This window comes from Sinohyriopsis cumingii, chromosome 14 (assembly GCF_028554795.1).
Source record: "Sinohyriopsis cumingii isolate HCF-2022 chromosome 14, ASM2855479v2, whole genome shotgun sequence".
NCBI classification, from domain to species: domain Eukaryota; kingdom Metazoa; phylum Mollusca; class Bivalvia; order Unionida; family Unionidae; genus Sinohyriopsis; species Sinohyriopsis cumingii.
In genome coordinates this window covers 6,016,968-6,038,261 of record NC_142974.1, presented here as the reverse complement: position 1 = coordinate 6,038,261, position 21,294 = coordinate 6,016,968, and the positions used below count along the sequence as shown (strand labels likewise).

The 21,294-nt window shown below is 34.9% G+C and overlaps 1 protein-coding gene across 1 annotated transcript; it reads right to left on the bottom strand.

Moving 5' to 3' along the window:
• Positions 1–16,679: 16,679 nt before the first annotated feature.
• LOC149783138 (uncharacterized) lies at positions 16,680–20,912 on the bottom strand. Its single transcript, XM_089933076.1, has 2 exons — positions 20,561–20,912; positions 16,680–19,286 (listed from the first exon to the last, which is right to left on the bottom strand). Exon 2 carries the CDS (start codon positions 19,282–19,284, stop codon positions 18,895–18,897), a length of 390 nt encoding a protein of 129 aa, XP_089789202.1. The 5' UTR covers positions 19,285–19,286; positions 20,561–20,912; the 3' UTR covers positions 16,680–18,894.
• Between the last annotated feature and the right edge of the window lie 382 nt (positions 20,913–21,294).

The following is a 21,294-nucleotide window of genomic DNA, read 5'->3' as shown; positions in this document are numbered from 1 at the left end:
GATTAATGATTTTGTGATCTTCGATTTGATTAAAAGAGGTACGTGACTGAACATGACCTTTTCAAGAGAAACAGATGAGGAAAACGGAGGAAAGGAATGAACCAGCGAGGTAGGTTGCCTAACAGCTATCTCGAGATCCCGAGCAACCTTTTGTCTTCAAATGCACATCACATAAACTATACAAGACACGAAAGAAAAATGTGCACAGTTTCATGAATATGTGTGAAAGTTTAAGAAGTTATTGAACAAACAAAACAATGTGACAGATCGACATGCGGACTCTAATAATACATAACCAGTTTCGTTTAATACATCACACTAAAGTCATATCTATGTTACAGAAAACAACGGGACTGTAACGATTCATAGACACACCAATAATCATGACATTTTGACAACGATACGATACACGATACGCCATTCCCGTACGAAGATAATTCCACAGATATACAAAACTTCACAAAGTACATTTAACGGTCGATGTCTTTAAGCGAACGCAAGACCATTAGAGACCACACACAAAGACGGACAGACAATATGTATGATCGACCGCAATATATTCATAGAAGAGCATCTATACGGACACATAGATATAAATCAGCCTTGCAATGTTAATATTAAAAACAATATGTGTTCAGGTGCAGTATTAGCACTAAATGACACAACGATGACAAATATCACAATTTATTCCTTTCATTGGCAACAGTGATTTCAGATTGGGTTTTACTAGTGGAAATAGAGCCGGTAAATGTAGTGAACGCCAGCAAAGGTCATTTCGTGGCATTTACTTGTGTTTGTGGTGTTATGTACGCTTTAGGTCAACACGTGGAATCTAATTCCTTCCATAGTCAATAATTCAACCATTATCCATTATGTTTTAACGTTCCGACCGGGAGACGGTAATATGTAGTGAAATATACAATGTTACCTCCCCTGTACGCAGAATTTTCTAATTTTCAACATTCATCTTATCTCTTGCCGCGTGTGATCCCGTATCTGTAACGAATGTATATTTTATTTTACGTACCTGGTTCTGTTTTGTATTGTGTGCATGTGCGAAGTATGTGTGTATACTTTATGTTGTGAGTGTATATGACTCTGATAGGACTGTATAGTTGTCTGACACAAATTGCATTTTCATGAGCATGATATTTCTTATCTTGCAATATCCAATTCATGTAAATATGTCGAAGTAGACGTTATACAATGGTCATTTCCCACTCTATCGCGTCAATAAAAGTCATTTAAACAAATAAATTAATTGAGAAAAAAAAACTGACATGGTTGCCACAGCTTTCAAGTTGTTTAAATTATTCGATACAAGTCTGCTTTAAATACTTCCTAAGTGAAATTCTTTTGAACCAGTATCAATACTTTTGATTAGTGTTTATTTCTAGTACCTAGAAACAAGAATGTAAAAAGGGAAATGATGATGCATTAAATGCAAGTCATAATCAAAATGAAATTTGATTGCACAACGTTTATTTAGGTTTCAAAACTAAACTATGTCCTGTCATACTTTTCGTTGAACAAAACAACCTTTCCGCCATCTTGTAATAATCTATTTCTTTGTTAAATTTGTCCAAACTTCGTGCCATAAAAATTCTAATTTTGAATTGCAAAAGAAAGCAAACAGATATAACCAAAAAGAGAGCATCATCTAATGTTTTCTATTCATTTTGACGACTGTCTTCATTTCCGGAAGGGAAATAAACGTCGACATTGCATATAGTTACGACGTTATCACTTTTGTTCTCCTAGTCTTTGGACCCTTTGCGTCCATGACGTTTAGGGGTCCGGTAAAAGGCATATGAAGAAGAACTGCATTTGCATTCCAGCTTACCTGGAAGAAGAAGGCAGATGTCGCCTGAATCGCCATATTTGCCCCTCATGTCCCCCTTGTCATAACAACCCGATACTAGCACTTTAGTCCATCCGTTTCAGCTATGAGAGTACACAGTCTCACACAAATCAGGACTGTCACAGAATTGGACATAATTTTAACTGAGATCTAAAATGGATATTTTAATTAGAAAAATCAGTAAATTCATTTTTCTTGGATAGCGCCTTCTATCAGCTGTTATAAAATTCGTGATGTTTTGAGCTTCTCGAAAAAGAGTCAACATTTACGATCAATTAAGAAATATACATTATACGTTATCTATTAGTTCTGAAGACCAAAGAAAACACTGGTTGATATTAATTATTTGAAATTACAAAGATTTTTAACAAGAATCCACACCAGTCACTGTGAAGCAGAATGATTGAAAAATCCATTTTATGTGCCTGGTTGCGTCTCACGCTCTAAATCAATAGATTGTGTTTGGGAAAGAGGGATTTGACTTACCTCTCTAATCGGGAAAGAATCATTTCTTTTGTTGTGGGATATCGTCTTAGTTTTAACATTTTTGTTGTGTTATTATATATCAGTCCTCTAAGGTAAGGTATTCTACCTTGTCAAATGTTTTATTTGCTATCTTGTACATGGTATTTGAAAAATGAAAACATCTTCTTTGAATATTTCTCATTCTCAGACAAATCAAGAAAGGCGCAAGATATGTCGTGATCAGTATGAATGCCGTCATCATTATCAATGTCAACATCATTGACGCATTTAGATTTGCCATCTTCAGTAGAAATCAACAGATAGTATACCTAATATTTTCAATGCAGTGCCTAATGTGATGTCCCATAATGTAGATCAAATTGACAGTAATCAGACGTTATATGCTGTCTTATGTTTTTACCTTATCATGCCTAAATATAAAAACAATGGCGGATAGTTGCCATCTTGTTACCTCTCGGTAAAATCATTACGAAAATTATTTGTTGCAATCCTGTCACCCATCCTTCTAAAACTTTTTCTTATTTTCTATCCACATTTTATAAATGTTCAAATAAATGTTCAGTGATATTGATTCAATATATTTCGTATGCTTGCTCGGCGAAGAGAAAATAGATTTTCATCTTCTTCTCCGTCTAAAATTGGTCGATTTATAATAGTTAAGTCCGCCCGTACCTCGAAGTCTCTTTATATACGGCACTATGTTTCCATTTTATGGACATGTCATAGCTAACAAATGAGTCAAAAGCTCTGTTAAAAACCACCGCTCACCGGAGGTACACGTTCATTTTCGCGTTTTTGTTGTTTATGGCATATATCTTTTCTCACAATTGCAAAGCATAACATATATGTATTTTGAACAGACTACATTAAAGATTTGCAGCGTGTGTGTGTGTGTGTATATATATATATATATATATATATATATATATATATATATATATATATATATATATAACATGCAATACAGACATACAATTAGTTGTCATCTTGCTTGTCATAGTATAACTTTCATTGCATGCGGTTTACATTCTTAGATATGCAATCTTATGGTGTGTTTACTTTCGATTAAAATGTTTGTCAGAAGGGATTTCAGCTAGATTGGCGCACGTTGTCTCTGAAATCATAGATTTCACATTCAATAACCAGAACGTTTTACACCTTTACTTTCTCGAGAAATTTGTTATAATGCCATATACTGGTTACCTCATAGAAATATCAAACACAAAGAGCTAGTGTCATTGAATTCGATATGCAACGCTTTCAGCATTCCACATGATCATGAGTGGAGATCGTTAAAGGAAAAACTAAGGATTTGATCTTTTATGAACCAGAATAACGTAAAGATGTACACCGTGATTTTGTTAACCCTACGCGTGACTTGCGTTAACTGTATACAAACGTAAATATGGCTATGGGGCAGTTAATGTTGTGCACAGCAGACGTAAATTAGCTGATGAAATTAGTTCTATGGCAGCAAAAGGATTACGAAACAGGTTGAACTTACTTCTCCAAGACAGCAATAGACTCACGAAATACTATCTAAATCAAATCAAATTATCATTATATATGCAGTCGGCATCTCATATGGACAGGTATGAGAGGAGCAAAGATGTCCGAGTCTGTTTCTACTATTAACGGTACAACTACAAAGAGCCCATTATGGTACAGTTTTGAATGATATAACACATTCAAAAGTAAAGTTGATCTGTACTGTTGTTAACGAAGGAGTCTTTATTTTATCAAGGGATATGGCTATAAACTTTAGTACTATCTTTAGATACATCAGCTTAAGAAATCGAATGGATACGTTAAATTAGGTTTAGGTCTAGCATAAATGTCAGTATTATCGATGACGGCATCTCCATTGATTAAAAAAAAATTCTGGCAAAATAATATAAAGGTTTAAAAAAAATCGTGTGTTAAAAATATACACAGAAGAAGAAATATGTTGGTGATGTTCGTATTCTCAGATCTACCAATGTGATTCGATACTCAGACGTTCGGGTAATGCATCACAATTTTGGCCATAAAATAAGCAAAGAAAATAGCTTATATTTGTTCTCAATGTAGCAAATTCTGACTGATTTCTTTCCTTCTTGAAATTGTATCAAAAAAATCAGTTTTTAAAGACTCCTGCGACAATGACCTTTGGAAGAAATATCTTCAGTACTATGATAGACCTTTTCTAGTCAATAAATAGGAAACACAAAAATACTAATGATGTAACACATCATTTTTCTGCAATGAAAACAATAACCTGTTCAATTCTTTTCAAACGGCAGCTTTTTAGTGCAAAAACCACAGCATCTACTTCATACAGCCTTTTTTGCTAACAGGAGCAAATGATTGCCAGTACTGATTAGGACTTTTTTTTATCATCGACCTAATCAACAGTATCTCAAAATGGAGCTACATAACAGTGTCTAATAGGATATTAAGTTAGGCTTCCTTAACAGGGTGATGTCTCCTTCGGTATTTGTCAATCAGTTTAAGCTATCCAAAGGTTTCTAAAACGGATTCATTCCAATTTGGCATGTTACTAAGCTAGCCGCTATCATCCTCTTGATGTTATCTTTTCTCGAAATTTCAGTTACCAATGTCCTGCAATCAGAATCACGTTTCTACACAATACTTTTTTATGTCAATTCCTATTCAGCTTAATGTTTTAAAGTCTTTTTCTAGTCTGCTCTTTAAACACTAGCCAGTAATCAACGCTATCGAATTTGTTTATCCTGCTCGCAAAACCTGTCGCTTTTCACTGTGGCAAGACAAATTATGCTGATACGTTAGGCAAACTCACAATTTCATAAAGATACGTAATACATTATGAGATGATACTTACTTGTACATTTTAATACGAAGTCAAATTATATCGTAATTAAATCAAAACCCACTAACATCTTTTTAAACCTTCGATTTCATTTCCATCCAACTGTCAACTTAGATTATCGGAAAAACTAATCAATGTCACCGTAAGCACTGTTACTGTATTTAAATGTGAGGAGCTTATAGATATGACGGCAGTGTCTATTGCGTGAAAGAAAGTTAGATATTATTCCTTGAAAGATTGCTGATAAGTAGAAATCATTAGTAATAATACCTTGAAGAACTTTACAAACCACGATTTACAAGATCTAGACTTTTCATGATATGATCTGTTTTGGAATTGATTCCAAGATGTGGTGTTATTGCAGGATGTTTATCGGTTTCGGGAGCTGTGTGCGAGATAATGGGGAATTGGGTGCCAACTTGTAGAAATGGTTATTTTGTCTATATGGAAAAAATCGCAGACAATGAGATGAACAGTGGTGATGGTGATACATTTAACGATAATGATCACGCCAGTATACACTGATATTTTGGGGAGGAGGAATTTCATATCATAACTACATTCTTAATACATATAATAACGTACGTGTTAAATAGGATGCGAATTTGCTACGTATGGCATTTGGAACATAAATATATTGGAAAGTAAATACTCATAATCAATCTCACGATGTTCTTGTATCAAAAAGTGTAGAAAATAATTTTAAAATTATTTTTTTAAACCTTTTATTTACTCTGCAACCAGAGTTAAAGTTGCAATGGTCGACCTACATATGCGAAGGCAATGGGGTGTTGGAACAATTTACCTTATCGTTTAAATACTAATATCATCATCGATAAATTATACAGTTTCAATGACAAAAAATACCATTGCATCTGTGGATACATCATATTGCGACTGTACCTGAATGTCGTTGCAACGGGTTATGGAGGTCGTTAAAAAAATTATAAATTCCATTGCAATGACACTAGTGTTTGTAATTCCGTTACATCAACAAAATGTAGCGTTGCAAACATTATGTGATACCGATGCAATGGTGCCACACTTTTGACTCGTTTGGAAGACTGTATCGGCAATTTACTTACCTTTGTGACAAGACGTTATTGCATTTCCTCAAAAATGATGATTGGTCTCTATCAGGTATGATGTGGATAAAGTGCATAAGCCACTGATGAACAGAGATAAGATATCACACATCACTAATGATTAGTTATCTATAAATGAACAAAATGCTTAACGTGAAGCTTGATTTGCAAACACTATGGTTCGACCATTCGTATGAAATAGGTGGAATTTATTCTTCAAATATGTTAAAGTAATGTAGGGTATCTACAAGTCCGTCGTGTCCGCTAGTGAAAATGCACACAAACACACACACACACACACTAAAAGGAAAGTGGGAAAGGGAACAAAAGTCCAAGATGAAACGATCCTTTTAGCTTTATCTACAATAGGAAGGACACTAAAAACGATTAGAAACGTTATCATCTATCTAGCGATGCTGCAATAAATACAAAACCATACATGTCATGACAGTTTGGATTCAGTTTATTTTGCATTAGAGACGCACAAATTCTGACTGCGTAACATTATGCAATTAGTGATTCAATAATGCTATATTTTATGTTATAATTTGTAAATAAATAGCAGAAATTTTCCATAGCAATAAAATCGAAATAGTTATTTTGCATTTGAAACGCACATATTCTGACTGCGCAACATTGTTTGATCACCGATTTAATAATGCTATATTTTATGTTATAATTTGTAAATAAATATGAGGAATCTTCGATAGCAATGAAATTGAAATAGTTATCCGAAAGCAGCGATTATAATTGATTCTTTCTTTCTCTATGTTTTAATCAATAAAATAAATACAAATATTCATTATATTTAAGCATCTTGCTAACAACTCTTGTCCTTCTAACTCTAAGACACACCATGTGTATTTGTGTATTTGGAATGTAGTCTGCATCAATAGCTATCGGATGTGTGCTGCATCTGCATAACGACATGCCTGATATTCGAAGACACCTGCCACCCAGATCACTACATTTCCACCTTACGTCCCCAATGTCGAGATAATGGCCAGAACGGAACCTGCACACTTCTCCGTCAGGTCCTGCCAGAGGATCCAGAGGAGAATGACAGTCAAGGAAGCTGGCCTGATCTTTAACAGGACCTGAAATTAATATATTTTACTCTCTCCGTCGAAAGCAATTTATCGATTTAGTGCATAACTCCTATCCATGTCCCAGCAGGGTGTAAATATCACAAGGTAAAAACGATCGAAACTTCAAAGAACCAATTTTATTTTGCGGTAAAACAGACAGCATTGCTATGATATCTCAGTCTAAGAGATAAAGTTCCTTAATGCCGTTGATTAATTTGTGTAAGTCTTAGAAATCCGTTTTTAAAATTTAGTCATTTATCTGCTTAACCATAGCAGAATGGTGTATATAAATGACGAGTGGAAACCATGTGCAATTTACCGGCAGGATCTTTTAACAACTTCCGTATATGTTTTCTCGAATCTAAATATCAACTACATAATTAACTTTAACATCCGCTTTCACTCAAGACGCATTATATCCCTAGCAAGTTACCAGGAGAGACGGATATATGTATGCAATATTTCATTTATGAAATAGCTAAAATATTTTAAACATTCTTGCCTTCAAAACATCGTTAAAATTGCAAAAGATTTCTGCACATATTTTTATATATCGCTGTAATGTATGTTTAATTTATTTCGTGTGCTTGTCCTTATGTCTATGACTGATGATAGAGTTTTGGTGCGTACCTAGATCATAGAAACGAATTTGATAACATACTGCTGCAATTTTCTATTAAGATCATGTTTCTGGAAACGGTTATTCAGTTATTGCGACATAGGTTCAGTGGGTATGTATATCAGTCAGAGATGGACAAGATTGTTAATTCCTGCTTCTAATATCACTCTGAAATTATGTGTTGTTGTGTTCATACATAATTGAGAGAAATCATTTATTTATATTGTTCATTGGAATTAAAAATTTGTCATTGAGTGTTTAGAATAAAACAGTTTATTTGGATTATTGTGAATTCATTCAAAGACATTCAGGATTATATTAGTGTGATTCATCAATACTATTGGCACATCAACTCATTAATTGATATGTGTACATCATCTGATTCAAGACCTGGAATTCCTTCGGAAAACTCTATACACTAGAACATGTGAAAGAATTTTTAGGATTATTCGGGATTTACTTCACACTACCTTAAGCTCTTTTGAAATTTGTATTGGAGGAAACTATATTTGCTGAATTTCACTAAACCTTTTCGGGTTCGCTTTTCTGTTACTGTGTGTAAGACGCTAGATCAAATCAAATGACAATTTTTTGAGTTAAAAGGTGATTCCGAAAGAGGGGACGTTTGGTATTCTTATGTCTCATAGAATGTATCTTTTGCTATGTTTATCTGAAGCTTCGCTAATACTTTGTGAAATTGACCTGAAACTTTTCACGACCCAGCTTCAAATCATGATAATTTACGTCGACTTCAGATCGCTTGAAATAACTGAACATGAGATTTTCCAACAATTCAGCCCTTGACCTTGACGGTCAACCATTTGACCTGCCATAGTTTATGCTTTTATACATATGTGCAAGCTTTGATATAGATATATCTAAGACAAATTGCGCTAGATTGACATCCTGTCCTTGAAATAAGCAGTGATCTATCCGCTCATTCTTTTAAACGTAATACCTACAGTCTGATCAGTTTGAACACAGTAGAAATGGTAGATATCGTATTGACTTAAAAATCATATTTACCCAAATAATGACGTGAAATAATTGGAAGGGCAAACAGGAAGAGGAAATGACTTGATCTGCTACACCTAGCTTTTTGCGGCAGGTTTTATCGAGTGGAACAACACATGTTTATGACCATTCACCAAAGAAAACCTAATATTCCCTAAAATCGTTTTTGATAACGTTCCTAAACTTTAAGACAATGTTATCAAAGCAGGCTTAAACCAATTTATCCCCTGACATTGAGCAGCGACATCTTCATTCCTATTTATATTTCATGCACAAACTGAGAAAATGTTATGTAATATCATTCGACGCGTCATTCATAGAAACAGAAAAATGGAACACCTAACATATTTTTGATCACATGACCTTTAGGTGTCTTCACCAAATGCTTAAGATTTCTGTTTATTTCATGTTCTGTTGTAAACATATGTGCAGTGTCTGATGACAATGAATCATAGCCAGTATAACTCAGAACGCTGCAAAAAGGAACCCCAATTTACTTCACTCTCTTCATATTTTCTTTGTTTTACAAATGACTACTGGGAACTGAAAGGCAGAGAGACTGAATATTCTTCTAACAAATGACTTTTTTTGTAATGTCCAGACCACACACCACTAGCCCAAATACTAGATCGCGTGTTTTGGGAATATCGCTTCTGACTTTCCTCTCTTTAAATTATAAGTCCTAATCTGCATCTGAATGTGGGGTTGTGCAGGTTGTGAACCGTTCCAGTTGTGATTTCAGTCTAGACGATCAAATGATGCAAAAGGACAACACATCTGCATCTGAATGTGGGGGTGTGCAGGTTGTGAACCGTTCCAGTTGTGATTTCAGTCTAGACGATCAAATGATGCAAAAGGACAACACATCGGCATCTGAATGTGGGGGTGTGCAGGTTGTGAACCGTTCCAGTTGAGATTTCAGTCTAGACGATGAAATGATACAAAAGGACAACACATCATAGACGATGGAAATAATGGACTAAAACTTTGTTTTTTATAAAAAGGCACCAGAGGTATGAAAGGACTACAGAAGGGGGCGTAGCATAAGAAGATATATATTTCAAATGACTGCGTTTTCTAAAATTTGATAGGATGTAAACGGTCACGTGATACTGAACTGGAATTGCTTACACATCGAGCTACTTTTAGTTCCTTGATTCTTGATCATGTTCTGTGAAGTTTTATCAATATCAACGCCGTACACCATAATAACAACAACAACAACCCCACAAATACCCATCCCTGTGATTTCCGATTAAAATTTACAAACGCCAGATTAAAATCACCTATTAGAAATTAAAACAATGTAATTGCACAAACCAGCCTGCACCCCTTTTGCTGAAGAACGCATATTGCAGACTTAAGGAGCCAATCTATAGAAATTATTGCATTTCTCTTCGATCACATGTTTCAGCAGACGTATTTAAAGGTCATGATCATATGATCATATGACTATTAAGGGATCTCAATAAAATGGATACGAGTTTGCTTTTGAAAGATCAGAATGCGCAGAACGCAAGAACAGTGAAGAATAAGAAATGTTGAAACAAATGTCCTATAATCAAGCATTAATTTAAAATCAATAACAGCCTGGCTTAAATGGCATTAACCATTTTTTTAAGTTTACACACATGATCATAATAAGCTCCTTAGACAACTGACATGACCCGCTCTGACACTCTATCCAGTATTACTTCATAAAGAATCAACCACTCTAGGCTAACCATTCTTGAACTTTGTAGTCTGAAATAAAGAATTCTTATCTTATCTTATCTTATCTTCTTATCTTATCTTAACGAAGACGGGACTGTACATGATGTCCCACTGAAGGAGTTAATGAACGAAAACTTCCAGTTACCTAAACGTGAACGCTTTATGAATGAAATCTGTGTTTTCGATGACATGGAAATAGAGTGGCAAATAGAAATCGTAAGGATTAAATTATCATGGTTGGGAATGTATTGATGGGTAAATTGTTATATAATCATTCGCAAAGTTATCCTAAAGTCCTTTGGACTTCATTTACTTTGTGATAGATCAGGTAGAATTGACACATGGATAAATACCAAACCATGATCATATATATATATATATATATATATATATATATATATATATATAGAGAGAGAGAGAGAGAGAGAGAGAGAGAGAGAGAGAGAATTATAAATATACACCAGACAGAACGGAAAGTACTATCCCTGGATTCTATAGGAGAATGCTTGATAATGGTAGGCAACTTTAATATTTAATACAAAAAATACTATCATAACTTATTCTTCATTGCCGAGATATACTTCATAATTATTACAATTTAATTAAAATGAAACCATTCTTAATAAATGCAACATGATACGTAAATTGACATCGTTACGAGTGTAACATATTTCCTCTTGTCTGTTCAGTTATGTTCTTTTGTTTTTCCCGGACAGCAGCCACATTTCCTTTCTAATTCAGTCTCACACCAGACCGCCTCTAAATGTTCAAACCCCGATCGATAGATGGAAAGATCGATAGACGGTTGGAGGACTGATGGACAGTACAGTTGATGAAGTTACATGTTTACATTAATGCATGCATACATATGTTTACAAACATATATAAATAACTGCATAGAGGCATGTATACAAAAGAAACGTACATACATCATCATGTACATGAATATACAGTGAATTGCAGATGCGACAGCGTTCCTTTGTCATGAAACAATCTCTTGGGGATTCTTCATTTACATTCATGCATATGAACAACCTTTAAAAAAATAATGCGTATTGATAATGATAATACCATTATCAACCTTCACCAAAATACAACATATACACCTGTTATCTAATATGTGTGTCATATCACATCTACACCTGTTGTCTAATATGTGTGCCATACAACATCTACGCCTCTTATCTAATATGGGTGACATATCATATCTACACCTCGTATTTAATATGTCTGCCATACAACATCTACACCTCTTATTTAATATGTGTGCCATATTACATCTACACCTCTTATTTAATATGTGTGCCATACAACATATGCACCTCTTGTTTAATATGTGTGCAATACAAAATCTACACCTCTTGTCTAATATATATATATATATATATATATATATATATATATATATATATATATATATATATATATATATGCCATTTCATTGAGATATTATGAACTATTTGATAGGTACACTCTGGAAACGAAAATGTCGATAATGCATTTAACAGAAACAAACAAAAACATAAATTAGTGACGAAAGGGGAAACTGATTACCATAAAATGACACATATTGACCTTTTATTCTAACACGTGTACAAGGTTCAATAAAGATACATTAAACGGTATGAGAGATGTTTTCCAGAAACGAAAGGGTGAGAGTCATACCGCCAAAAGAAAGTGTGATAATGGACGGATGGATGAATCGAGAAAAAATCAATATTGAAAGAGAATATTTTTGTGCTATAAAAAGCATATTTTGACCACCAGTCCAATATGAGTACCATGTTTCATACGATACAACGGATGATTCAACCGCTATACTTCGAAAACGATGTGGATAAATAATGGAATGAAAATAAATATATGGGTAAAACCACTGAAACCAAGGATTTGTGACTGGTAAAAGACACACAGGGAACACTAGTACAACATCTGCTGCAAGATTCATATCTATACCTTAAACTACTAAAGCCGAATCATTGCGAATGGCAACAATCACATCTACGACAAACGTTAAATTGTGTAAAATATTTATAGAAATGCCTTGAACGGTTTGAGCGTTCCGTTCCTGAAATGAATATCTTTACAGACATGTCAAAAGACAAATCATAGATATACCTCTGATTCACATACTGGTGGGAGATAAAATGTGCAAACAGTGACTCTCTTTAGGCAACTCCCATCTCTAACTATGACCAAAAACCATTGAACAATTTTAGGCTCCATTCAACCCAACCGAAAGGGAGTCTTCAGGTGTAATTGTGAGTGAAATCGTGTTGTTACTGCATGCAGACATGAGAAAAGCCATTAACGAAAACGAAAAAAAACGAATCATTCGCTAAGTGTTTGCACAAGTGGATGCGTCTCGAATTCATTTGTGTGTTCAAACAAATAATATTTCAGCAACATCTCTCAGTGCAGTAGACTACACCAATAAATGATGTTCGATAGATATATTTTATAAAGTCAGAAATGTACACATCGAGTTAAATTTGCATGAAATTCAACTGTGACCTTTTATTGCGAACAAGCACTAAAGTTTTCGACGATTCGTAACCGAGTATAGTAACAACATGTTAGTGTTATCGAAGGAGCTATCAAACGAAAACATAAAGATGTTCATGGAAATCGGCAGAAATATTAAAATCATCGGTTTTATATTTCCCTTCAGCATCAGAAATGTATGATTAGTACGTGAATATCTTGTTATGTTCGACAAGTACTGTAATTAGGAGTTTCTAGGGACAGTTTTACACACAAATGTAATTTTAAAAGATCATAAAAAATAAACAATTGAGGCCAAAAAGGTCATATTTTTGAATAGTTATATTAAAACAAAGCATAATACGATAAGAACTATAGCTGTCAAAGGAATTGTTGATACACCGCCTTGAGGAAGTCAAGGTTTTAGTACAAAGAAAACCTGTGTCAAAAGAAGCGAATGCTTAGGAAATTATATGCAAAATATATGTTAAAAATCTACGCAAATTCATTTAGTAGGACTGATGAACCACTGCTGAACCATAAAAAATTAATGAATATGCATATGGCACAAGCCTAACATAATATTTACCTCGCATGATACATTTAGCTCAACCACTGTGTCCAACAGATTCTGCCACTTTATTTTAAGCTTTCACCTCTTTGTTAACTGAACCTAGAATTTTAAGATATGTGTATAAACATTGACATATTTCTTGCCACATTCATCTTCCTGGTTTAAAACAAAATCAGCAATGAAAATGAAATACATAAGTGTGAAAAAGGCCATATTGTTATAGCTTTATTAAAACAAAGTATAAGAATAATATTCACTTTACAACATAAATCAATGAGTCATAGCAACTTAAGTTTATGCACCCATACCATAAATATATACCTGCATTTGTTAGTTTCCGAGGGTCATTTGGGGCAAATGTGACGGTCACGGAGCAAACACAAGCCCTTCTGCTATTGATAGTTTTGAATAACATTGTGTAGTAAAATGTTGATGCAATTCAAAATAATTGCCATCCATGTCGTTTTGTAGAAAATTTACTTGACCTGCACACACGTTATCTACTGTTATGGGTGGCTAACACATCTTCCTAGCTGACCATTGGTATTGCACTGTCTACATATTGTCATGAAAATCTTGGAGGTGAACACATGCCTGACATTAATTTCAAGAACAAGATAAGCCCGAAATAACCTAATTCCCATATATATCCACACATTTAATTATGAAACAATAATAACTGAAACTGTCATAATGAGGCCTTAGGTTACGAAATTTGACAGGGGACAATTCACGAAAATATCCACTGCCACCTATATGTGCCAATGTAAATACAAACAGACTTTGTGGCATCACGGAATTTTCTAATTGCGGCCGTCAGTGACAGCGGTATCGTGCTACTTCCGAACGATTTATTTTCTGCTGGTGTAGAGATTATATATAACATCTCCTGCATCCTACATGTAATACATTAAAATTAAATAGGACTTTCTTTTTAATTTTGAATTAGTGTATCTAAGTCCGATAAAAGCGAACTTAAGGTAATATATGATCGTGAACATGATGATGATAAATGTGATGTTTGTGGTGACATTTGCGGCGGCGATGGATACGACAATGAGGACTAGTGCAACAATGTTAATAATGACAAAAATGTGGGTTGGTTAGTTTCCTCCAGTACTTGCAAAAATGTTCGCTATATAACGCAGAGGAACATGGGCGCAATGACATAGTATAAATCAATGAAGCCAATCAGGGCTGGCATGGACTGGTTTTGTACCCAAGACGCTGAACCAGCTAAGCTACCGGGGCTGCTGACATGATAATTTCATTAAGAAATAGGCGCAAGACAATAATTGTAAAACGTGGAAAGTATTGACGCAAAGAGATAAACTACGACAGGAAAAACAAAGAGCAAATGGTCTACATGAATACCTGAATTAACGAATGCAATGTAAAATAATTTCTCCTTTTTCTCAACACGCCTTAGACAGGATTTGACTGACCAGGACTGATCTCTAATTTCAGTTATTCTAAGTATCCCAAAATTATGACAGCAAACATGAGTAGACACACAGACAAAAAGAGATATAACCTGAGATATCTGCGAAATATTTTGTTACTAAAGGGCAGACAAATATATATGTACTGATGTACAGCTATTCCAAAGCACTTGACCTACAACCCGTTTTCAGGTTTTACATCAGACGTCGAAAGAGAGTGGATTATATTTCATTCTTACGAACAGGTTCCTTCTAGTTCAGCCTTATGTAGTTCCGCCTTATGTTTGCAGTGTGGTACGTTATCAGTGGTGCGTCATTAAGTATTTCTTTATTAACACGGATCTGTGTTTTATGTCTGTTGGGGGGGGGGCAACAAAGGTTAATACAGATGGGGAGGGGTGGGGAATTTCATTTCGGTTTCTTGGGATGGTGCGTATTAGTGGTGGTTGGTCAACCATTTTGGTACATAGTGTTCAGTATGTCTTGAAAATATGCTATATTCGACGCTCAAATCGCTATTAAAAATGAATCTGATAACTCTCTTACTTTAGCATGGTAACCGACCTTACTAGCTATTTATATTGTTTACTATTAATATTATATTTTAGTACGAGCGCTTTAACTATTCCAAACGTGCATCGAAAATGTGACTGTTCGTAACAGGATTCAGTCATGGGTACATTTTCCAAATTACACAATAACTTTAGCTAGTCTTTTTGGAATAACCCTCAGTCACATGCCAGGTTTTTATGTTATGATTCCGTCAAACACTATTTCTTCTGTTTAAATCACTATATGCTGTACAATGTTATATTTGGGGATATAAAAGCAAGCCATTATCTTGTTATTTTTCAAATTAACCTGTTACACGTTCCCCCTGGTCCGTCATATGGCAAAGGTAGTTCAATCGACTCAAACTGACCAGCCTGTTCAGGTTATAAACACCTTTTCAAACAGCTTACTCAGTTCTACTAATATCAGCATGCATATCATTATAATAAGTAGACTTTCAGGTATATGTACTGTAAAGGTAGCCACGGCTGCTGCAGCTTGTGTATCCGTTCTCAAATAGATGGATCTTCCGCCATTGTGGTTAATATATGGACGGATGCTAGAGAAGTGCAGATTGTTTTTTTTTTTTATTGCAAATATGTTGCTAAATTTACCATGTATTTCGAACATCTGCATTTAGTGCTCATTTGTCTCTCAGTGATTCTCATTTGTTTGAAATATTGCAAACTGACTGACTTTCTATTTTAATTTCTATCCATCTTGCATTTACTGTATCTGAGAACTAACTATCCCCATTTACATATAAGACCTTATTAAATGTATATGAGACCTATCTACCCCTTCTTCACTCTATTATATATATATATATATATATATATATATATATATATATATATATATATATATATATATATATATATATATATACATATATATATATAGTAATGGGACAACATTTTGTAGAATGATTTCTGTATTAAGATTTATCAGAGCTCACGTTGTCAGCGTGACACGTAATCATTAAGACTGATGTATTGGCTAGGTCCATTATTACATGGCATGTGGTAATAATTACCCTCTCCTGCTTGGAGGCATAAACTACATTGTAATCAGAGTCCATTCGATATTGGTCTGACATATATGTCAGTGTATGTTCATGTAAAGATAAAGACCAGAGTTCAGACAAACCAGGGAAGTCGGGGGCATTTAAGACAGGCGTCATCAAGTGAAATTTTCAAGAATAGTTATTAATAAAGGCGGATTTGAGACGATTTTTCTAACTTCAATGGGAGTGATACAAAATTTCAAGTAGTATTCAGACGGAGTTCGGGGTTTTAAAATAATCTACCTCGCAATATTAGGCAGTCCATAAGATTTTACCGAGAGAAAAAGTCTGAGGGACGCCGAAAAAAAAATATTTAGAAATTTCTTTCTTTAAATAAATTATGCAAAGGACAAGGGGGTCTGAGAATTTGTTCGAACCGTATCCAGAGAAGAGACAGAGGAAATTATCTGATGATAATCGAACGGTGGCACGCGAGGGCAAGCCTAGTCTCAATTACATAAAATGTGTTCACTGATGTAAGTTTGTAATTATTGTTCAATATATTCGTTGGTAAATTAATACTTTAATTTCCTTGAGTTCAGAAATAATCGTACATGTTTTATTTTAAGAATATTATATTATATTGTATTTCATGAATGGGCTCGATGCAGTTGTTTTGAATGTAACATAAATTATGTATTGTAAGATTTCATGAATTTTTTCTGATGCAAATTGCCTGAATATGCAAATGACCTGTTGTGAATGATTGTATCATTTATGCTGAGGATTGATCTTTCCTTTGTCTGGAAATATGTGTCAGTGAATTGCTAATTAGCACAGCAACATAGTTAAGGCAAGGAATGAAGTCCATTTATTCGTGTACGTGTGTGTGTTTGTGTTTGCGTGTGTGATTTGGATTTTTAACGTAGCTTTCACTATGACGCAGACAAGTAGCATGTTGTACAATCCATCATTCTTGTTTCCGATTAACTGAACATTTAATTTTGAGTTAGAGTGCTTAGTTTTTCATTGCTATCAACTAATTGTTTTATTATGATCAATGATTGGCCCATCGCTATGTGCCATGTAAGTAATAAATGTGCAAGGTTTCACAGAAGTTTGTGTACCAACTCCGTGCAAGTTATACACATGCATGGTTTCACACAAGTTCTGTGTGTACCAGCTTCATGTAAGTCATACATGTGCATAGTTTCACACAAGCTTTGTGTATACCTGCTTCACGTAAGTCAAACACGTGCATGGTTTCACACAATTTATGTGTTCCAGTGTCATGCAAGTTACACACCTGCATGGTTTCACACAAGATTTGTGTATACCAGCTTCATGTAAGTCATACATGTGCATGGTTTCACACAAGTTCTGTGTGTAACAGCTTCATGTAATTTATACACGTGCATGGTTTCACACAAGTTCTGTGTGTAACAGCTTCATGTAATTTATACGCGTGCATGGTTTCACGCAAGCTTTGTGTGTACCAGCTTCATGTAAGTTATACGCGTGCATGGTTTCACGCAAGCTTTGTGTGTAGCAGCTTCATGTAAGTTATACATGTGCATGGTTTCACACAAGTTTTGTGTGTGTACCAGTTCCATAAAAGTAATGCATGCGTATGGTTTCACGCAAAGAGACCAATGAGCCAGTATCATTGATGATCTATAACTCCTTCCATCTTTAGTACCTAATATACTACCATATATCGATACCTGTCTAAGAGATCTGTATGAACTGCACACAGACTCTGCAGAAATCACACTGTTTGGATACAGTACACCATACATTATTAATAGATACTTAACTTTTACCTCATTTAGAGTTCCACAATCTAGTGACTCATCTAAGCCAAACAGTTTATTAAATTCTGATCCAAAGTCATTCAATGTAAACAATATCCACTGTATGCAAGTTTTTGATGAATTTTCTCATTAACTGAATTTCAATATTTCTTCTATTTGTGGGCATTGAGCCCAATACACAATTTTCTCTCTCAAAACTGATCAACCAAAGGAATATATGGGTCCAAAACCAATAATACACTGATCTAAGTGTGCATGCATATGCATGTTAGGTGTTACTCTGTCTTCCCCGTATAGCCTTTCAAATCTCTCACATGATGAAAATGTCAGATCTTCGTGATCTGTACTGCATACCTATATGTTTCAATTACTCCAATACCACTGTATATTCGGACATCTTTTCTAGCTTTCTGCCATTTTCGCAAGCTAATCACAACTGGATCCTGCTCTATTTCATCTGTGACAGAACAGGTTGTATTGTCCTCATCACAAGTCTGTGAACCACGATCTGTTGTTGACGGTTCGTGTCTAGATTTATCTTTTACCTCATCATGTGGTGGTGTAAAGTTTGAAATGGATGCTGATTTTAATTCACTAATCTGCTGCTCAAAGCGTTTCTTCTTTAACAGTCTTCTTCTTTTGCTTCTTGATTTGACTGCTGATGCACTTCTCTTTCTGTGCCTATTTTCAAGGGGCATGTCTTCATGTGCATTCATCCCTATATGAGAAAAGCAGTTAAACCATATATTTTCATAAATTTACAATAAATGCTAATTATACCTAAGAAAATGAAACTTCTGGTAGTTAGATTCTTAAAACAGCAAGATGAAGGGTCTGCAGCAGTTGCCAGTCAATCGTTTTACTTTTCCAAAAGTCTACAACACAGTCTAGTATGTATACCGTTCAAGGTTCCTGAATACTTCAATTAAAAACCATAAATACAAATCTTGATATATTTTAAGCTGCTAAACAAAATTCAATTTCATTTAGTATTTATAACACATGGCAACAGGCACGGAAATTCCTGTACAACTCCGCCATTTTGCAGGTCACTGTGGGTAATTTTCTGCAAGGCATTGTGTGTGATACTAGTAAAATGTTACACTGTTGTCTTATCCACCCCTTACAGCAATTCAATTTTTTAAGAAAGGAGAACATAATACCAGTCAAACTTGTAATGCTTTCCTGAATTTCACCAGCAATGACTTGCAAAATGGCAGTATTTCAGCATCTAGCATCGTCTGCCATACATTTCATGCTTCTACTATAACTGACGTTAATTTATCTGCTCAAAATAACTGAGCTCTCATCTTCTCATCTGAGCTCTCATCACCCCCCGTACACATGCATACTTTTTTGCACACCACCTCCACCTTGGTATGTACGCTTGACCCTCCCCCCCCCCCTCAATTATATAGAATGACCAGTATTTATTCCACGCAGAAACGATCAAGGATTAATACTATTAACGTGTTTGATAAAAAAGATACTCCACCGACTTTGAATGTCTGGCTGCATCAAAGAAATAAGCTGCGCAACTTTAAAAAGTTTGTCTTGTGTCCGTTAAAATTCAAATGCTGACTGCTGTCGAACAGGTTACAAATCTGACAAATTATTATCGTGGTTTCACACACACACCCGTTTCCTAAGCGAAGGTACATTATCAGTAGACCCCCTCCCACTTACGCAAGCGTACGGATCTGGGTTAACTCCCCTTCCCCCTCCATGCGTACGTACTAAATGGACTGGATAACTGGCAAATAATGAGAAATATCATATTTTAAACAAATGTAAATATCATGTAAATGTAAATATCATTTTTAAATCCATAATGAAACCAGTTAGTATTTAAAATGGTACGAATCAGCTTGGCATTAGAACCGAATAAGTCCGTAATTTGAGCCTTATCAGCCAGCATTATCTCACTCTCACCCCACCCCTCGAAACTTGCGAAAGATTATATTTTGGTAAGGATACATAATGTCCGGTTACCTGGCTATGTTGTATGCAGCATCTGAACGTTGAACTGTGTTCTGTTTTTGTTTTGGCAGTAACGTTGTAAACAAACATTCGTAACGATGCGAATAAACTTGATTCTGGTGAAGCATATTTCATCATTGACTCTATCGTAACTGAACAGTAGCGAGGCAATATCTAGCTCATGCGCAGCGCAGCATCCGCAACACATGATTATAATCCAGCCAATCAATCCTCCTCGTGTAATTAGTACGGTATTTGGCGCAGATTTCAACCGCCATTTCAAACAACCTCGCCATAAAAAGCAGAATGTCTGACGATCTGAGCGACGACGATTTGCACCTTTTCATGAGCCAGTATCAGCAATCGGACGTTGATACTGAAAACAGAAGACCAGAAGCTGCAACTGGAAGGGCAACGAGTTACTCACCAACATGTCTCGTGTCAATTGATTCGTCGGAGTCCGATATCGATTTGGATGAGATGAGATAATATATTGACGCATATATTTTTGTTGTAACATTTGAAAGAAAGGTTAGAATACAATTTACCAGATATATATATATATATATATATATATATATATATATATATATATATATATATATATATATATATATGGTACATTTTGAGAGAATAAAAAACGGGCATTATTATTAGAATGTAATTGGATCCCATCCCCCACTTATTTTCTCTTCCCAACTATCTTTCTGCATTTATATTTTATTTTTATCGTTTTCATACGGAAT

Bases quoted from the DNA above. Each gene is read 5' to 3' on its own strand.
- LOC149783138 (XM_089933076.1), bottom strand. From the start codon at position 19,284: ATGAATGCACATGAAGACATGCCCCTTGAAAATAGGCACAGAAAGAGA.